Source organism: Hibiscus syriacus, unplaced genomic scaffold (assembly GCF_006381635.1).
Source record: "Hibiscus syriacus cultivar Baekdansim isolate YM2019G1 unplaced genomic scaffold, ASM638163v2 tig00110584_pilon, whole genome shotgun sequence".
Lineage (NCBI taxonomy): Eukaryota > Viridiplantae > Streptophyta > Magnoliopsida > Malvales > Malvaceae > Hibiscus > Hibiscus syriacus.
This window is the reverse complement of record NW_024062792.1, coordinates 5,794,403-5,813,110: the sequence shown is the minus strand read 5'-3', so window position 1 is coordinate 5,813,110 and position 18,708 is coordinate 5,794,403. Positions and strand designations below refer to the sequence as shown.

Genomic DNA, 18,708 nt, shown 5'->3' with positions numbered 1-18,708 from the left:
AAGAACAAGTTAGATTTTAATGATTTAAGGATAGATTTTGAATTAGTAGATGTTGTTAAGTTGTTTCTAAGCATGTGTGATGAATAAAATCAATTGGAAATAAATGTATAAGGATTTTCTTAATGCTAGGGTTTGAAGGAAAGATTGATTTTGATTTGAATATGATATGGAAATAATTGAGATTGCTTGGGAATGATGTTTAGAAAATGAATTCATGTTTGAATCAAGTTGAAAAATCAAACTAGATACTCTTTATTATATTCATCCATGAACAAAACAATTAGGGAAATTATTGAAAACTTTTCCTAAGCCTAGAAATGATATTGGAATGACTCTACATACTTTAGAAGTTGATTTGGATCAATTTGGAACATTATGATAGTGAATCGATTAATTACAAATTTTGGGACATTAAAGAATAAATGTTCAAATGTGAGGGTTCATTGTTGGAATTTAATGTTTATATGTTAAAAGTGAAGTTAGAATATTGTTTTGGATCAAATTTCAAGAATTTAGAAAGTAAGTTGCTAATTCAAATTATGCTAGAAAGTTTGGGGCGGTAATTACAAGTTTTCAAATGTTAAAGTATTAGATTGAGTGTAGTATTTTAATTCTGTAAATTTATTTTTGGATACTAAATTTGAAGTTAGAATGATGATTTGGGATCAATTTACAACTTTGGTTAAGTTTAGTTGTTTATTTGAAAAGATCGGAAATTTTTAGGGGTTAAATGACAAGTTTGCAACTTGATTATATTAGATTGAATATATTATTTTAATGCTGGAAATTTTGGGTATTACGTTTGGATTTAATTAAATGGTGATCAAGGACCATTTCGAATTAATTGAAAATTTTAGTATGAATTCTAAAAAAATTCATCGATGATGACTGAATTGTGAAGTTTGTGATAGCTAAGTGTATTAGTGATGAAGATAATAAAATATGGAATTTGATAAATTATTTGGAAATGTACAACGTGTTATTAAATAATGAAGTGATTTTATATCGGATATAATTTGTGGGTTTTGAATATTTGTGTTTAGTTTATGATTTTATCTAGACCACGATAAATCTTATGATCGAATCAAGTTGAAAGCAAAGGACCAAGTGCGAGCATAAAAGGTTCTAGTGAGGCAAATATGGTAAGTGTGTTTTATTTATTTAATTATCATTGATTGAGGAAGACTTGCGATAAGTCAACCTTAAGTGGTTTTTAAAGAAAGGTTTGAATCAAATTATGGAATGATTCCATAATGTTTATTGAATATATTTATGAATTATTTTAGGGTATGAATTGTCTATTGCAATGGTTTTGATAGATGATTATTGAAAATGTTACTGATTGAATATATAAATTATGTGATTTCATCGTAAGGCCCATTGTATGTTACATAGAGAGTCATAGGTACAATTGGCATGCCATGAGGTGGAGTGATTATTATTCAGGTGTTATTGATACAGTAGATTTATTTAGTTCACGTGTAGCACCTATGGTGCGATTGATATAGTCAATTTCTAGTGCAAATTATTGATGTTAACATGTGGGCATTTCTTACTGCATATTTCACACACTCGAGTGGCTCACGTACCTTGTATTCTCTTACATATAATTGGGCTTTGAAAATAAATGTGAAAGTTATTAAAAGTATTCAAAAGAAAAATGAAATATGAAAGTTCTGAAATGTGTTCTTAATGGAAAAGAATATGAAATGAATATTATATCTGATATCGATTATCATGGTTTTGATAAAATCATCTGATGATGATTTTTTCAGGTTTCTGAGGAGGAATATGACTTGAATAAATCGGTTTGAAAAGTTCAATGATTTTATTTGCGCTACATTTATTGTTTTGAAGTATTTATGATATCTTAATGTTTTAAAGTAATTATGATAGTTTATGCTTTATATCACCTTAGTTGTGTTAATGCCTCACTAAGTTATATTTAGCGTGTGATTATTTTCTCATGTATGTATTGGTAAGAATAAGAACAATAAGTAAGGAGCATTACGAGCATCTCTCTTCTAGAAAATAGTACCAACCTACAATATCAGTAAGACATCCTAAATTTTTAATTTGGTTTATTAGTGGCGTGTATATTATATTTGTTTGATTGCTCTAATAAATTATTTTTAAAATGGTGCATAGTAGTAAATCATAACTGCCTTAATATGGCTTGTGATACATATATATATAGTAGTAGAAAAGAATAGTATTTTATAATATTATGCTTTAAAATTGTATTTGATTGATTTTTAAATTAGACAGTTTTTAGGCAGCTTTATTTATAAAATGAAACAACATTAAACTTCCTAGTTGCTACTTAAAATAGAATTTTTAATCAGATGATAAAATGTTATTTTATGATTTTATGCGATCAATTAAATTAGATTTAAACCATTTAATTGCAATTTTAAAATGAAACAAACCTTTACGGTTATTTCATGTAGGAAATTTAATAAAGGTCAGTGTGACATCTTTAACTCGTATTTGAGTAAGTATACGGGTTAAGGGTGTTACATTTATTGATATCAAATCTATTGGTTTAGCCGATTCTCAGCCTAAACCGATGATGTTTTATGTTAAAAAGTTGTACCTTCCACTAGGATGTCAATATTACTGATCCAGTATGGTTAGGTGATTTAATTGTTGATGATTCTCCTTACTAACATAAAATTGCAATGTGGTTTTGTTAGATGTCGGAAGCAGAAGGATCATATCGAACAATCAATTTTAAGCTTTAGGATGAAGCTAAGAATGAGGATAAGAAAGATGATAATGCAAAAAAAAAAAGATTGTAATTGATCCAAATAGAATGAAGAAGACTTTAGTATTTCGCCATCAAAAGGTTAGAGTTGTAAGAGATTTTTCTCCATTTTGTGGAAGAAGTGCCCCACCTCTTGAATGTTTAAAGAATGAGACCATTGATTCAGAGCAATCCACTGATATGTTTAGAGGATATGCAAAAAAAATCGAGACTGAAGAGGATCCTGAGATCATTTAATTTATTGATGATTTTGTGGTTTTTATAGGCATGTTTAATTTTTTGTATATATATATATAATTTAAGTATTAAGATGATTAGAGGGATGTCTAATTTGAGCTAATCTTGAGTGATAGAGTAAATACTAAGACCTTAAGATCAGAGGGAATGGGTAAGAGGTATATAGGTTCTCCACTAAAAGTTCAAAGAGAGTTAATTTCTTACTGAATCTAATGAAATTATTTTATCCTTTAGAGAATTTAGAATAAGTTTGAATATAGAGAAATTATTTCCTTATCAGATAATATTAGATTGTTTCCTAAAGTTATTAATTCGAAAATACACAAAGGGTTTCAAATCATAGTAATTGGAGGAAAGATATAGATATGGGAAATTGTATAGGAACTAATAACAAGTGATAAAGTAGCTATTAACCTTCAAGTTTAGAACTCGCGGGTAAGTCATATTAGTAAAGAATGCCCAATAAGGATTTAAAGAAAAATCAAAAGTGTAATGATAAGAATTATTGAATTGGAATAAGATTGAATTTGTTTCATTGGAGCTTGTAAATATCGATTTTGAAGAGGAACGATGATTTCACGTGGACATATATAGATTATCATCGGCTAAGTGAGATGATAGTAAAAGGCGAGTATCCTTCAAAAGGATGGATGAACTTCTAGATTAGCTAAACAGTAAATTGGAACTTTCTAATACCGATCTTTAATTGGAATATAATTAGCAGCGATCAAAGAGAAGAATATTTCTAACATGGTTATTAGGATATGATGCGACTAAAATGAGTTTAAGAAATGTTATTCGGATGGGACAATACTTTTGTAGCATTTGTGTATTAGATAAATTGAGTTTTAACTGTATTTGAATCAGTTGGGCAATACTCTTAAATGATACTTGATATATGAAAGAGAAATGAAGGATATGATACGCATCCTGGTATAATATTTTAGAATCTCTTAGAGGAAATAAGAGCAGTTCATTGAAAAGTATAAGTATACTTGAGTAGGAATTTCAAAAAATCTTTCTGATGTTTGAAGCTTCTTAGAATTCTCTGGTTATCAAAAGTTGTGAAGAATTTCTTATTGATTCCCTTCTTATGATTCAAGTTATGGAGAAAATATATTTCGTTTATATAGATTGATGAGTATCAAGCAAGATCAAGATGCAAAATACTAAAGTCTACCAAGATTTTATGATTAAAAGGTAATTCTAGAAAATCGCTATATATTCTATAGAAACCATTAGAATTACACATCCAAGATAATCATTTTTACACATGTTTTGAGAAAATTGGACATTCATGACATCAGAAACTTTAAAAAGTGAATTCAAATTTAAAGATATAAGATATCAAGAAAAACCCTCGAGATCGAGGAGTTGAAAAGTCATGATATTCATGGCATACCTTGATATTTGTTGAATCTGAGATAAACTTCTATAGGAGAAATTGATATTCAAAATTTTCTTGAATGATGACATTTTTAAATTCTTAGATATATAATGAAAAGTTATAATGTTGGATTTGCATAACTAATGTACAGTGGATTTGACCTACCCTTAAGAGCAACGAAGCAAATTCCATTAGATTTGACCTACCTTGAAGAGAAGAGGAGCAAATCTATATGGATCTGACCAACCTTGAAGGCAGCGGAGCATATCCTTTTTCTTTGAATATGACTTACCCTAAAGAGAAGGAATGCATATTCCATTAGATTTTACATACCCTAAAGAGAAGTGGAGCAAATCTATCTTGATCTGACCTACCCTGAAGAGCAGTGAAGCAGATCCCATTTTGTTTGACTTTGACCTACCTTGAAGATCAGTAGAGCATATTCCATTTTTTATATTTGAACTACCCTGAAGAGTAGTGGTGCAAATAAATCTTGATCGTATTAGCATGATGTAAATTGAGTCGTTTGAGCATCTAATTATTTAAGCGAGCAGATTTCCAATTGAATTTGGTTTAAAGCTCGAGTGCTTGCTTGAATTTACTTGAGTATCAATACGATCATCCCAATGTTTGAACATCCAAAGTTGAACCAAAGAGAGGGTTAAATGCTTTTATGGGTAATCCATTAATCCGTATCATTTTTCTACATCAAAGTGAAAAAGAAAAAAATTCGCAAATAATAAAATCAAAATTAGTCAATTGTCCATGAAATATAAAGTTCCATTTACATCTAAAAAAAAACACATCAGCTTAAATAACTAGAAAACCGATTTACTTATAACTAAAAGCCTATTAAGTAATTTTATTTAGGTTTAATATTGAATTGTCTGATTGCATGTTGTTGTAACCGTCCCTCGGGTGGACTCAGAATCGGGCTTCAACTTAAGTAAACATGAAAGAGCCGCCATCGATCATTTATATATATTTTTTAAATAATTAGGTTGATTTGACACCTCAATTTATCATCTTATCTAATCTGTGTTTTACTATAAATATGTTGGGTTCGGGAGTCGGTTACAATCAATGAAGGATTAACACCCTTGTATTGCCCTTTCGGTACTAATTTAATTTCTCGGTTGTCATAATTGCGGAAATTACAAGTTAAATTAAAATTTAAGGATTTGATTCAAATCACTTACCTTTGACCAATTTTAAATTTGTCCTAAAAAACAAAGCCACATGAAAGTTAAATAAAAAATAAAATAAAATAATAAAATGAATATTAAAATAATTAGAAAAGAATTAAGAAAAAAATTAAAATTAGGGCCTAAATAAAATAAAATTAAAAGGATAAATCAGAAAATACGAGGAATTGGAGGTCAAATTAAAGTTAATTGGGGACAGCAATGAAAGAAATAAATGTTAAGTGGTGAATTTGCAAAAATATAAAAATATAAATGAGGATTAAATTGAATAAATTAAAAAATCCAAAGGCAAAAATGTGTATGGTGACCAAAATGAATTACGCATTAATATCAGGGACTGTGAAAATAATTTAACTATTTCATAATTGCCCAATGGCCCTCCCTATAAATACTACCCAAAACACAAAAAAACAAATAAACATATACTCATTTCACCCAACCGAGCCCGCTCCCTTCTCTAAGTTCTCTCTATACTCTCCCATAATTGGCCTATGGCCGACCATCACTCCGACAAATCCCCGCCACGCCGACCACCGCTCTGGCCACCGGTGGTGCTTTCCTTCGTGCAGCTGAATCTCTCTGCCTTGTACATTGATTTTTATGATGGATATTCGAATATGCTTTGTTATTTTTTTCTTTGTATAATGTTTGGATGGTTTTGATTTTGCATGTTGTTGCTCGTATTTTGCTAGGTGTTTTACTTGTGATTCTTGTTGTTTGGATGCTTTCTGATTGATGATTTTTGACAGATTAGGTGGGGTATTTCTACCCCAACGCCAGTGCTTGTTGTCTCCACCTCCAACGGGTTATTTCTCTCGTTCCCGTTATTTTCAGGTCGTTTGGTCGTTCGTGCGACCGGTCATCCTGGGATGGTTTAGTCCCAGGTCATTTGGTCGAGAATCTTTGACGGATGGTAACCACATTGGCGCGTGGCCTTCACGTGCTGTTCCTGAAGCTTCCTGGCTGTTGGATCAAAAGGCCAGATCTAACGGCCCTTAGTCTTGTGGCGCTTCTTTGCTAGACATAAAACCCTAATCGTGTTAGGGTTGGGTCAGGCCCTTTACCCGATTGGGCTTCTGTTGGACCCGGTTTTGGACTCTTTTGGGCCAAAAATAATAATAGAAGAATAAAGAATAAAACAAAATAAATATCATGTAACTATAATAATAAAAACTACATAATATAAAATGTGTTTTCAAAAATTATATGTTTCAAAAATCAATTTTTTAAATTATATATTATATGTTTTCAAAAGTATTTTTAAAAACTATATATTATATATGTTTTCAAAACTATATATTATACGTTTTCAAAAATGTTTTAAAAACTATATATTATATATGTTTTCAAAAATGTTTTAAAAACTATATATTATATACTTTTTAAAAAATATTTTCAAAACTATATATTATATATGTTTTCAAAAATGTTTTCAAAACTATATATTATATACGTTTCCAAAAAATGTTTTCAAAACTATGTATTATATAAGTTTTCAAAAAATGTTTTCAAAACTTATACATTATATATGTTTTCAAAAAATGTTTTCAAAAATATATATTATATACGTTATATATATACAAACTAAAACCCCAGGCAAAAATGAGTGACTACAACTGCTCCTCTTTGCTCATTATCGTGCAACGAAAATAGGGCAAAGAAAAAAAGACACAAATTTTTGTTTGGTACATATAGACTTGGAAACAAGTATGTTCCTTTGAGGGTTGTCGACTTCTGGGATTGAAATCCAGCTCAATGTTGCCGAAGAATCTTTTATCAACTATCCTCTATTGAGGAGTTAATATTCGAAATAAAATAGAGGACAGCTCCCTGCTGTTGAGTCGTACTGTGAGTGACTCTTTCTTTATAAAGTTGAGTGAATCTTGAGATGTCTTCGAACATGATACCCTTCGTTTTGAAGTTGAAATCATAGTTCAAAATTTGATTTGGAAGGTGGCTTCTTGTTGCCAAATCGTAATCAACATTGGCCTTCTTCTTTGTTTAAATGCCTCGATTTGAAAATTCGACCGAAAAGTAGTTCCTCGCTACGACTATGCAGTTGATATGCCTTCGAGCTGAATGGAAACGAACTTGAAAGTTTTCGTTGACAGATAAACCTTCTTGCCTTAATCTATGTCATAAATTAGGCTACGAGATACCTCTTTCTTGTTGCGGATAACCCCGTTATCGTGCAGTTAGGTCGATTTATTGGGCACGATATCCCACGTCGTTAAGTTCAAATCATGGGTGACTCTATCATCATGAAGTTGTGTTCAATTTGGTTTCGACTTGGATATCATTCATTGTGAAGTTGAAATCCTATCTTGTGTAAGTTGTATCGTTTCGAGTTCAATATCTTTTGCTATGAAGTTGAAGTTAAAATAACCATATTTATTTATAAGGGAAAAAAGTACATGGTAAACATTATGAGAAGACAATACATAAAAGAAATACAGATAGATGCCCTAGATCTCAATAATGCAGGCGCCTTTAAAATGACACACCGTTAGATGACTTTTGAGTGCAACTTTTGTCAAGTGGACTTAAAAAATGTGTCAACGTTCTGGAGAGTGAAAGGTTTCTCCAAATTATTAAGTTTACAAAAGACTCGGATGTCATGATGCTTTACTGCCCTGATCTGGGACTTTTCCCCTACGTGAAACTAGGATCATTATCCAAATCGCCCTTTTAGGTTTTCAACTTGGATCCATCCTTGGTTTCAAGATTCCCTTTGCGGGTTTTCATCTTGGACCCACCTTATTTTTTTTTCTTCTTTTTTATTTCTGCAATTAGAGCGCCTTTTCGGGTTTTCACTCTAAACTTTTTTTAGCTTCGACTTAGGGCACCTTTTCGGGTTTTCATCCTAAGTGAAATATTTCTTGACTACATCTAAATTAACGGGATTAGGTAGTTCCGACCCATCCATGTCAGGTAGGATCAGAGCTCTTCCAGAGAACGCATTCTTAACGACATAAGGTCCTTCCCAATTTGGCATCCATTTTCCTTTGTAATTCTTTTGGATTGGCCAAACATTTTTCAGTACAAGATCTCCTTCTTGGAATACACTTGGGTGCACTTTCTTGTTCTATGCTCGGAACATTCATTTTTGGTAGAGTTGACCGTGATGAATGGATTTCAACCTCTTTTCTTCTATTAGGTTCAATATATCAAGATTGTACACATTTCACATCATCTAGTTTAACTTCTGACAAAACCTGAAGTGACAAAATCTCCACCTCAATGGGCAATATTGTCGCTGTCTCGTATGCCAATGAAAATGGGGTTGCCCCAGTCGAAGTTTGTACGGAAGTTCGGTAAGCAAATAAAGCAAAAGGTAGTTTCTCGTGCCAATCCTTGTATGTCTCTGTTGTTTTCTCCACTATTTTCTTAATATTTTTGTTTGTTGCTTGTACCGCTCCATTCATCTTCGGTCTATAAGCATTAGAGTTTTCATACTTTATATTAAATTGTTCACAAACATCATCCATCATCTTGTTGTTCAGGTTTGTTGCATTATCGGTAATGATTCTTTCGGGTAAACCATACAAACATATGATATCTTTTTTCAATAAATTACAAATAGTGGACTGAGTGACACTGGCATATGACGCAACCTCCACCCACTTGGGAAAATAGTCAATTACTATAAGAATGAACCTATGACCATTTGAAGCTTTCGGATGGATTTGTCCAATGACATTCATGCCCCACATAGAAAATGGACACAATGTCATTATCACGTGAAGAGGGTGAAGCGGAACATTTATTTTATCCCCATAGATTTGGCACTTATGACATCTTCTAGTGTAATTGGTGCAATCGCCCTATAATGTAGAACAGAAGTACCCGCATCTCATATTTTTTCTTGACATCATATGGACATTCTTATGAGTTCCGTAAACTCCGTAATGTACTTCTTCCAAGCTCATCTTTGCCTCTTCTGCATATACACATGTTAACAAGACTTGATCATGACTTTTCTTATATAAGATTTCTCCATCCATAACATATTTGGATGTCATTCTTCTTATCATTCTTTTGTTAGTTTCGGTGGTCTCTTCCGGATAGATTTGATTGTTAATGTATTGTAGGATGTCGTAGTACCAAGGTTTGGTATCTTTTACCTCTTTGATTTGATAACAATGAGTCGGGTACTCATACGACCACATGTCAATTGGAATCATGTCAGACTCCCTGCCAGCCTTGAAAGTTGCTACCAAGGTAAATAAGGTGTCGGCCATTTGATTTTCTTCTCTAGGCACGTAATGGAAAGTGACTTTATCAAAGTCTTCAAGTATATCCGATATGAGGTTTCTGTATTCTACCAGCTTTACATCCTTTGTCTCCCACTCCCCTTTGAGTTGATAGATCACTAAGGTTGAATCTCCATAAATTCGTAAGGTCTTTATATTCTGTCCAATATCAGCTTGAATCCCCAGAACACAAGTTTCATACTCTGCCATGTTATTAGTGCAATCAAAGTTTAATCTACTAGTGAACGAGTAATATTTTCCTTCAGTGAGAACAATATAGCCCCAATGTCGTGTCCTAATGGATTTGATGCAACGTCAAAATGCATTTTCCATGAATCACATGTAGAAGTACTTGCCTCTTTTAGAGATATGGCCATCAAGTCTTAATTTGGGAAGTCAAAGTCCAGTGGCTCATAATTTTCAGCAGTTCTCCTTGCCAATAAATCAGATATGGCATATCCCTTTATAGCTTTTAGGCTCACAAATTTGATGTCAAATTTAGATAATAGGATCTGCCATCAGGCTAACCTTTCAGAGAGAGAAGGAACACTCATCATGTATTTTAATGGATCTAACCAGAAAATAAACCAGGTAGTGTGGTACAACATGTATTGTTTGAGTCTTCGTGTAACCCAGACTAAAGCGCAACAAACATTTTCAATGGGTGAATATCTAACTTCGCAATACGTGAACTTATTTTTCAGGTAGTAAATGACTCTTTCTTTCCTTTCAGACTATTCATGTTAGCCCATGACACATCTCATTGAATTCTCAAATATGGAAAAATACAGGAATAATGGTTTGGCCGGGATGGGAAACATTAAGACATGAGTGCGAGATAAATACTCTTTTTTTTTCTCGAATGCAGTGTGGCAGTCCTCATCCCATGTTCCAGATTTTTTTTTTCAAAGAGAGCGGAAAATTTGGTCGTATTTGTCGATCAACTGAGATATGAATCACGCTATATAATTCAATATTCCCATAAAACCTCGAACTTATTTTTATGTTCATGGGGGAGGTAATTTTTGGATGGCTTTGACTTTATCTGGATCAATCTTGATGTATTTCTTGCTAACCATAAAGCCTAGCAACTTTCCATATATTACCCTGAAGGTACCCTTGTTTGGATTCAACCTCAACTAAAACTTTCTCAATCTCAGGAAAAGTTTTCTTAAAATCTCAATATGCTCATCTTTGGTTTGTTCCTTGACAATCATGTCATCCACATAAACATCAATCTCCTTATGCATTATGTAATGAAACAAGGTCACTATAACTCTTTGGTACGTTGCCCCATCATTCTTTAATCCGAAGGCATCACCTTGTAGTATAATGTTCCCGACATTGTGACAAATGTGGTATTTTCCATGTCATCAAGATGCATTTTAATCTGGTTATATCCTGAGAATCCATCCATGAATGAGAAGAAATCATTTCCTTCTGTATTATGCACCAAAGTGTCTATGTACGGCAAGGGAAATCTATCTTTAGGACTTGCTTTTTTAAGGTCTCGATAGTCGACACACATATACACTTTCCCATCCTACTTTGGAACTGGCACTATGTTACCCACCCACTCTAGATACTTGGCCACCTGAAGAAAGCCAACATCAAATTGCTTCTTAACTTCTTCTTTTATTTTAAGGAGCATTTCAGGTCTCATTCTCCTTAGCTTTTGTTGTACACGTCAGTATTCTAGCTTGATAGGTAGTATGTGAACTACCATATTCGTATCTAGACCAAGAATGTCTTGATACGACTATGCAAACATATCTTTGTATTCTTGAAGTAAGTATATCAATATTTGTCTTGCTTCAACCAAAAGAGTTGTGCCAATTTTAACCTCATTTCTTTCCTATTCTGTGCCCAAATTCAAAACTTTGATTTTCTCTTCATGTGGCGATATTTGTTTGTCTTCTCTTTCTACCATCCTTAATAATTCAGAAAGTAAGTTACACTCTTCTTCTTTGTTACACTCATCAATTTCCCCTAGATAACTGAGCTACTCAAAATCCACCTCTGGCTCAGAAATATTATTGCCTACATCATTAATATCTTGGGACCTAAAAGGGGAGGAGAAAGAAATGTGTATATGAGAGAGGAAAATATCCCACACAGAATGAAGAAAAACTAAATACAAAAGAAAATAAATTGTAGGAGAAAATGTTTGTCGGGAAAAAAACTACATCTTTTTATTGAATATTAATGAAACCCATTTATTAACCCTTATAAAATATCACCTATTACCTTGGGTATAAGAAAATAGGGAGAGTTTGAGTATTATTCTTAAAGAAATTTGAAAACCACATGTAGTTCTTCAGCCGTCCAGTTTTTAAGCACGAACCCAGGTGGCAATTGGTTGATTCTGGATCTATCAGTATCTTCACCATTCTCTGTGATTATGGCATTGATACTCAAGTCTTTCAAAGAAATATCCAAATATGGTAAGGTGGACTAAAACACATAGCCACCAGATCTAAATGTGTAATGAAGAGGAGGGAAAACCATTGGTTCCCACTAAAATTCATTCCCGGTCAATCTTTCCAACCTTCTTTCTCGACACTTCTGAATCTCATTCCTCTTCTATAGGTAATTAGACTGGAAACCAAGCTGAATTGGTCTAACTTTGTGATAGGAAAAATGGGGTCAATCATTCCTTGCAAAAGACTTCCTAATCCTCTTCCTATCTTGGCAGATCTTCCCAAAGTTTGCTTGATTTGCATATTGGTGCATTTGGAGAGCCTATGTTTGGGAATTTTACTTCCTTCAGCCATAAATGTTGCATTCACAAACTCTAGATAGTGGAACAAACACTCTACAGCCTCATCATTCACTTCTGTGTAAGGGGCATCAGTGGTCACACTTGCCAGTATATCTTCTTCGGCATTAATGATTACAAGAGCCCCGTCAATGAAAAATTTGACTTTCTAGTGCAGTGTTGATAGTACTGCTCCAGCTTGATGGATCCAAGGCCTTCCTAAAAGGCAGTTGTACGAAGGTATAATTTCCATCACCAAGAACTCTATATTATAAGTGGTAGGTCCAATGGTTAGGGGTGCCTCACTCTTGTCAATTACCTCCCTCTTTGTCCCGTCAAATGCTCAGACCACGCTCTGGCATATTCGCATGTGGGAGGTATCCATTGGTAATATTTTTAGAGTTAATAGAGGCATTACATTTAGAGCAGACCCGTTGTTGATTAACACACTTGGAAAGGCATGCCCCTTGCAGTGAGTTGTAATGTGAAATGTTTTAGCCCAACATCTTCTTTCGGATGGGATCTCATCATAGGAAAATGAGATAAGATTGTTAGACTGAATGTTGTTTACCAATCTATCCAGCTTGTTGATTGATATATCTTGTGGTACGAAGGTCTGATTCAAGGCCTTCAGCAGAGCATTCCTATGTACCTCCGAATTTAATAGTAGTGACAGCATTGCAATGCATACTGGCAAATTGTGTAGTTGTTCTACAACACTGTACTCGTTATGCTTCAGGAATTTTAGAAATTCCACTCCTTCCTCTTCTTTAATAGGTTTATTTACAACTGGTTTATCTCCCTTAAATGGCTCCAATTGTCTTTGGGATGCATGAATTTCCTACGAATACCACTTCCCCTTCCAACAGCTTGCCCTACTTCCTGAGAATATTCTTTTGCAGTGCTTACCTATAAATCGTATTTCCAAAAAACTTGTCTTTCATCTTTATAAGGAAAAGGTCTGGGTGTTGTGATCACCACCTTTGCTGGTGCCTTTTCTATTGGTTTCATCTTATGGGTGATTAATAAATGACTGCTCATGTCGTATCCTCTTTCGGATGAATCTCCAGTAGCACAAAGATCAGCTTCTGGAGTGTCATGTACTTCCTCATAGAATTTCAGCTCCTTCCTATCCATCATGAGCTGGACTAAAGCTCTAAACTCCGAGCAATCCTTCACATCATATCCTTGATAATTGTAGTAACAGCAGTTGCTATCATCTTCGCAATGAGCATTCTCATCATACCACCTGGGGTATGGGGGTTTCATAGGTTCCACCAGATATGGTGACATTATATGAGTGTCAAAGAGTTGCTAATAAAGTTCTTTGTAAGTCATGGGAATAGGATCGAAATGTTCCCTTATTTGTCACTCTTGGGTTCCCTTGAATCTTGTCTAGAAGTACATGACGGTATAGCTACAGTTGATTTTGGATTAGAAATTGAAACACCTTTTTTGTTGTTGTAGGTGTTGATGTTGTTGACCTCTACGTCCCTCTTCTTTATAGGAGGTTTCTTGCTGCCCTCTCCTCCTTTAATCTTGCCTTACTTTATGGCCATTTCTGTCATCTTCCTAGTCATAACCATGTCAAAAAAATTTCCACATGTGATTACAACCAAGTACCTGAAGTAAGTAGCCTTCAATGTTTGCATAAAGAGTTTCCTGGTTTCGTTCTCATTCAAAGGTGGATGAACTTGCACAGCTAAATCCCTCCATCTCTGTGCATATTGTCTGAAACTTTCGTTATGCTTCTTCTCCATACTTTGTAGCATAACTCGATCGGGTCTCGTATCATTTACATGTTTTTATTATTCCAAGAATAATTTTCCTAGATTCTTCCAAGTCTTGATATGAGACTGGTTCAACTGGTTGTACCACCGGATGACTAAACCAGACAGGCTCTTTTGGAAGCAGTGAATCAAGAGTTGGTCATTTCCTACGTATCATATCATCTTTCAACAGAACATGGTAATGTTGGCTGACAAATAGTTGTTCCCATCGAACTTCTCAAACTCAGGGGCCTTGAATTTTGGAGGAAGAACCAAATCTGGGACTAAAATTAGTTCAAAGGCATCAAATCCATAGTAAGCGTGGTCTCCTTTAACCATATTCATTTGGTCATCCAACTGCTTGATTTTCTCTTCCATTTTCATTGCCTTGTCTTCTTCATCAAAATTCGATATATGGTAATCATCTGGATTATTCTCAGGGTTAGATACATAAGTCTATACTTTTACAGCAGACGAGGCTTTTGCTTTTGCATCAGATGAGTCCCCTTGAAGTCTTGGTAAGATTCCAAGTGAGATAACCACCTGCGGGGTAGGTGGCATAATTACCCCGTCAGATGTCCCTGCCCCAGGTGCACTTGCTTGATTCAAGCCATATAACTTTGCAACACTTTAATCAACCAAAGACTCTTGGCTTTTGGTGATCGATTCCATAGTGCTTTGGTTATTTTGACTTATTTTTCTCCACTAGCTCCTTTTGTAACCTTATCATGTTCTCTTCGAGTTGAGCTATCTTTGCTTTCATTTTCTTCTTCTTTAAATTGGTGTTATGAGTATGAGGTGTGTCCAATTCTTGGGGTAGTATGTCCAGTGTTTTTTCCTTTTTTTTATGAGACATTTTCTGTTAGGTAATGTGAATGTAAAGAAATGAAGAAAAAATAACAAATGTAAAGTATGTAGAAATGCATGATGCATGAAATGTTCGAGGCATTCATCCAAAAATGCGTATGTTATTATAAATAATCTTTATTGAGAAAAAAGTGTTATTTCTTAAGAGACAAAAACATCTTAAAGGTACATTCTGAATAAGTCCTTTAGACTCCGAACAACTTCTAATAGGTTGACAAGTCTTCATCCTTAATCAGTCACCGGTTGAATACCTTGTCGGACTACTCCACCTTATCTCGCTAAACCAGTGTTGGGTTCACTCGCTTTGGGATTTGATCGAATAGTTCTACCACACCCGCCTCAATGTATCCCAAAATTTTTAGGAAAATAACTAAGTCGTAGATACCCAATGCGAAGAGATCAATCACCTTCCATTCGACATGATGATTCTTCATTAATTGCTTGATGTGGGTCCAAGCAATTCCTTCTGCTTTACTTTTGTATTAAATCTGGTCAATTACCCACTTTTCATCTACCCCTGCAACCTTTGCCAACCTATTCTTGAAAGGCTGACTTTTGATGTACTTGGTGTAGACTCAATCATCTCTGATTCTTTCATAGTGCAGCAAAGTAGTATACTCTTCAATTGTGGGCACCAAATCTTCTTGATTGAATGTGAAACAACTGTACCCCAGATTCTGAAATTGCACTAAGGCTCGAGTTAGGGGCTCATCAATCTTGACATGGAGTAGAAACGCGATATCATCATACCACTGGCAGAATCTTTGTTTCTGGTCACTTTTCTAGCTGTCCCAAATGCTTCGCAGTTCCTTAACATCGTTTTGCTTAAGCCTGACAGAATCATAACCAATCAGATCTGACACATAGTTATCTTGAATACTGTCTCGCTATTATTTTTGGGTTTTTCTGACTATAGCTGGACCTCTTCGTTTTTTACCTCTTGCATTACAACCCCTTTGTCCACTAATTTGAATTATTTTTGTTTAACAAGCACTCTTTTCGGATCAATACCTCTTTTTTATGATGCAAATGATAAAATAAAAGAAAACACAAAATTAAAGGGAAACAAGTTAGTAAGATAATAATCAAAATAATACCAACATTAAAAAATAATCCTACCCCACATGATATCTAACTCACATGCTTTAATTCTTACCCATACATGATTTATAACCCGCATGTTAACTTAATTTTGAGCAAGCCCTAACCGCATACTTTCTAGTTATCATGCTTTGAATAGTAAATAAAGCAGGAAATAACTCAAGTATACTAGGTTTTGAAATGGAGTTTTGGGGTGGGCCCTAATTCCCTGTAGTCTCCCGGTTTAGGTTCAAAAAAAGGGTACTCGAGTTCTCTTTGTTGATGCCCCCTTGGGCTTGATAGACCCTCGGTCCTAAGCCCATTACAAGCTTACGTGAACCAAGTTAAACTCGAGAGGACACATTCCCTTATGTCTGTACAGAGAATAAATTCACACGAAGAATTAAGGCATGAATCCTGAAGGTTACTTGCTAGGCCTATACGGAGAATAAATTCCCACGAAGGTGTCACTTTCACCTCCACTTATAAAAAGGGTTTGGAGCTTGGGTATAGAGTCTGAGATGAATTTTAAAAAGCAGAAATCATTGAAAAAAATGTCAGTACAACTATTTATTTGAAAAAATAATCAAAGATAAATAATAAGGATTGAATAAATAAAATAAAATTTAAACTTATAATTTTCGTTTAATAAGACAACCGAAAATTAATTTTAGCTTGACTCACTTACTGGTCCCTATCATATTTACCAAGATGCCGTAATCGTCCCTCGGGTGGACCCAGAATCTGGCTTCGACTTAAGTAAACATGCAAGAGCCGCCAACGATAATTTATATTTTTTTAAAATAATTAGGTTGATCGAACACCTCAATTTATCATCTTACCTGATCTGCGTTTTATCAGAAATACGTCGAGTTCGGGAGCCGGTTACAGTTAAGGAAGGATTAGCACCCTTGTATTGCCCTTTCGGTACTAATTTAATTTTTCAGTTGTCTTAATTGCAAAAATTACAAATTAAAATTTAAGGATTTATTTTGAATCACTTACCTTTGATCGATTTTAAATTTTATCCAAAAAAACTAAGCCAGATGAAAGTTAAATAAATAAAATAAAATAAAATAATAAAAAGGATATTAAAATAAATAAAAAAGAATTAAGAAAATAAAATAAAATTAGGGCCTAAATAAAATAAAATTAAAAGGCTAAATCGAAAAATATGAGGAATTGAAGGTTAAATTAAAGTTAATTGGGGGTTGTAATGAAAGAAATAAAAGTTAAGTGGCCAATTTGCAAAAATATAAAAATATAAACGAGAATTAAATTGAATAAATTAAAAATACGAAGGCAAAATTGTACATGGTGACCAAAATAAATTACGCATCAAAATATCAGGGATTGTAGAAATAATTTAACTATTTCATAATTGCACAATGGTCTTCCCTATAAATACTCCCCAAAACACAAAAACATAAACATATCCTCATTTCACTCAACCGATCCCTCTCCCTTCTCTAAGTTCTCTCTATACTCTCCCTTAATCAGCCTATGGTTGACCATCACTCTAGAGAAGCCCCGCCATGCCGACCACCACTCCGGTCACCACCGCCGATGGTCGGAAACTTAAAAACCTACCCAAAACAATCTCCACACCACACCAACACCAAAACTAAACCCTAAATCCCCTAAAAATCACCTAAACGACGTAGATCTAAGGTAAAAGGTTCAATTTTACCTAGTGGCCTTCCGTATTCTGGCGTCCTTGTTCCTCGCAGTGGTGTTTTCCTTCGTACAGTCGAATCTCTTCTCCTTGTACCTTGATTTTTGCGATGGATATTCGAATATGCTTTATTTTTTTTCTTTGTATAATGTTTGGATAGTTTCAATTTTTCTTTTTGTTGCTTGTATTTTGCTCGGTGTTTTTCTTATGATTCTTGTTGTTTGGTTGCTTTCTGATTGATGATTTTTGACAGATTAGGTGGGGGTATTTATACCCCCATTGTTGATTCTTGTTTTCTCTACCCCCATCAGGTTGTTTCTCTCGTTCTCGTTATTTTCGTGTCGTTCGGTCATTCGTGCAACCGGCCATCCGGGGATGGTTCAGTCCTGTGTCATTTGGCGGGGAATCTTGGTCTGTTGGTAACCACGTTAGCGTGTGCCTTAACGTGCTGCTCCTGATGCTTCCTGGCCGTTAGATCAAAGGGTCAGATCCAACGACCCTTGGTCATGCGACCCTCCTTTGCTAGACACAAAACCATAATCGGGTTAGGGCTGGGTCAGGCCCCTTACCCGATTGGGCTTCTGCTGAACCCAGTTTTGGACTCTATTGGGCCTAAAATAATAAAAATAAAGAATAAAACAAAATAAATGAATAAAATAAATATAATGTAACTATAATAATAAAAACTATATAATATAAAATGTGTATTC

The 18,708-nt window shown here is 34.2% G+C and overlaps 1 protein-coding gene across 1 annotated transcript; it reads right to left on the bottom strand.

The window, feature by feature from the left end:
• Positions 1-9,420: 9,420 nt before the first annotated feature.
• LOC120133539 lies at positions 9,421-10,059 on the bottom strand. The gene has a single exon (XM_039150106.1). The coding sequence runs from the start codon at positions 10,057-10,059 to the stop codon at positions 9,421-9,423; it is 639 nt and encodes a 212-aa protein (XP_039006037.1).
• Between the last annotated feature and the right edge of the window lie 8,649 nt (positions 10,060-18,708).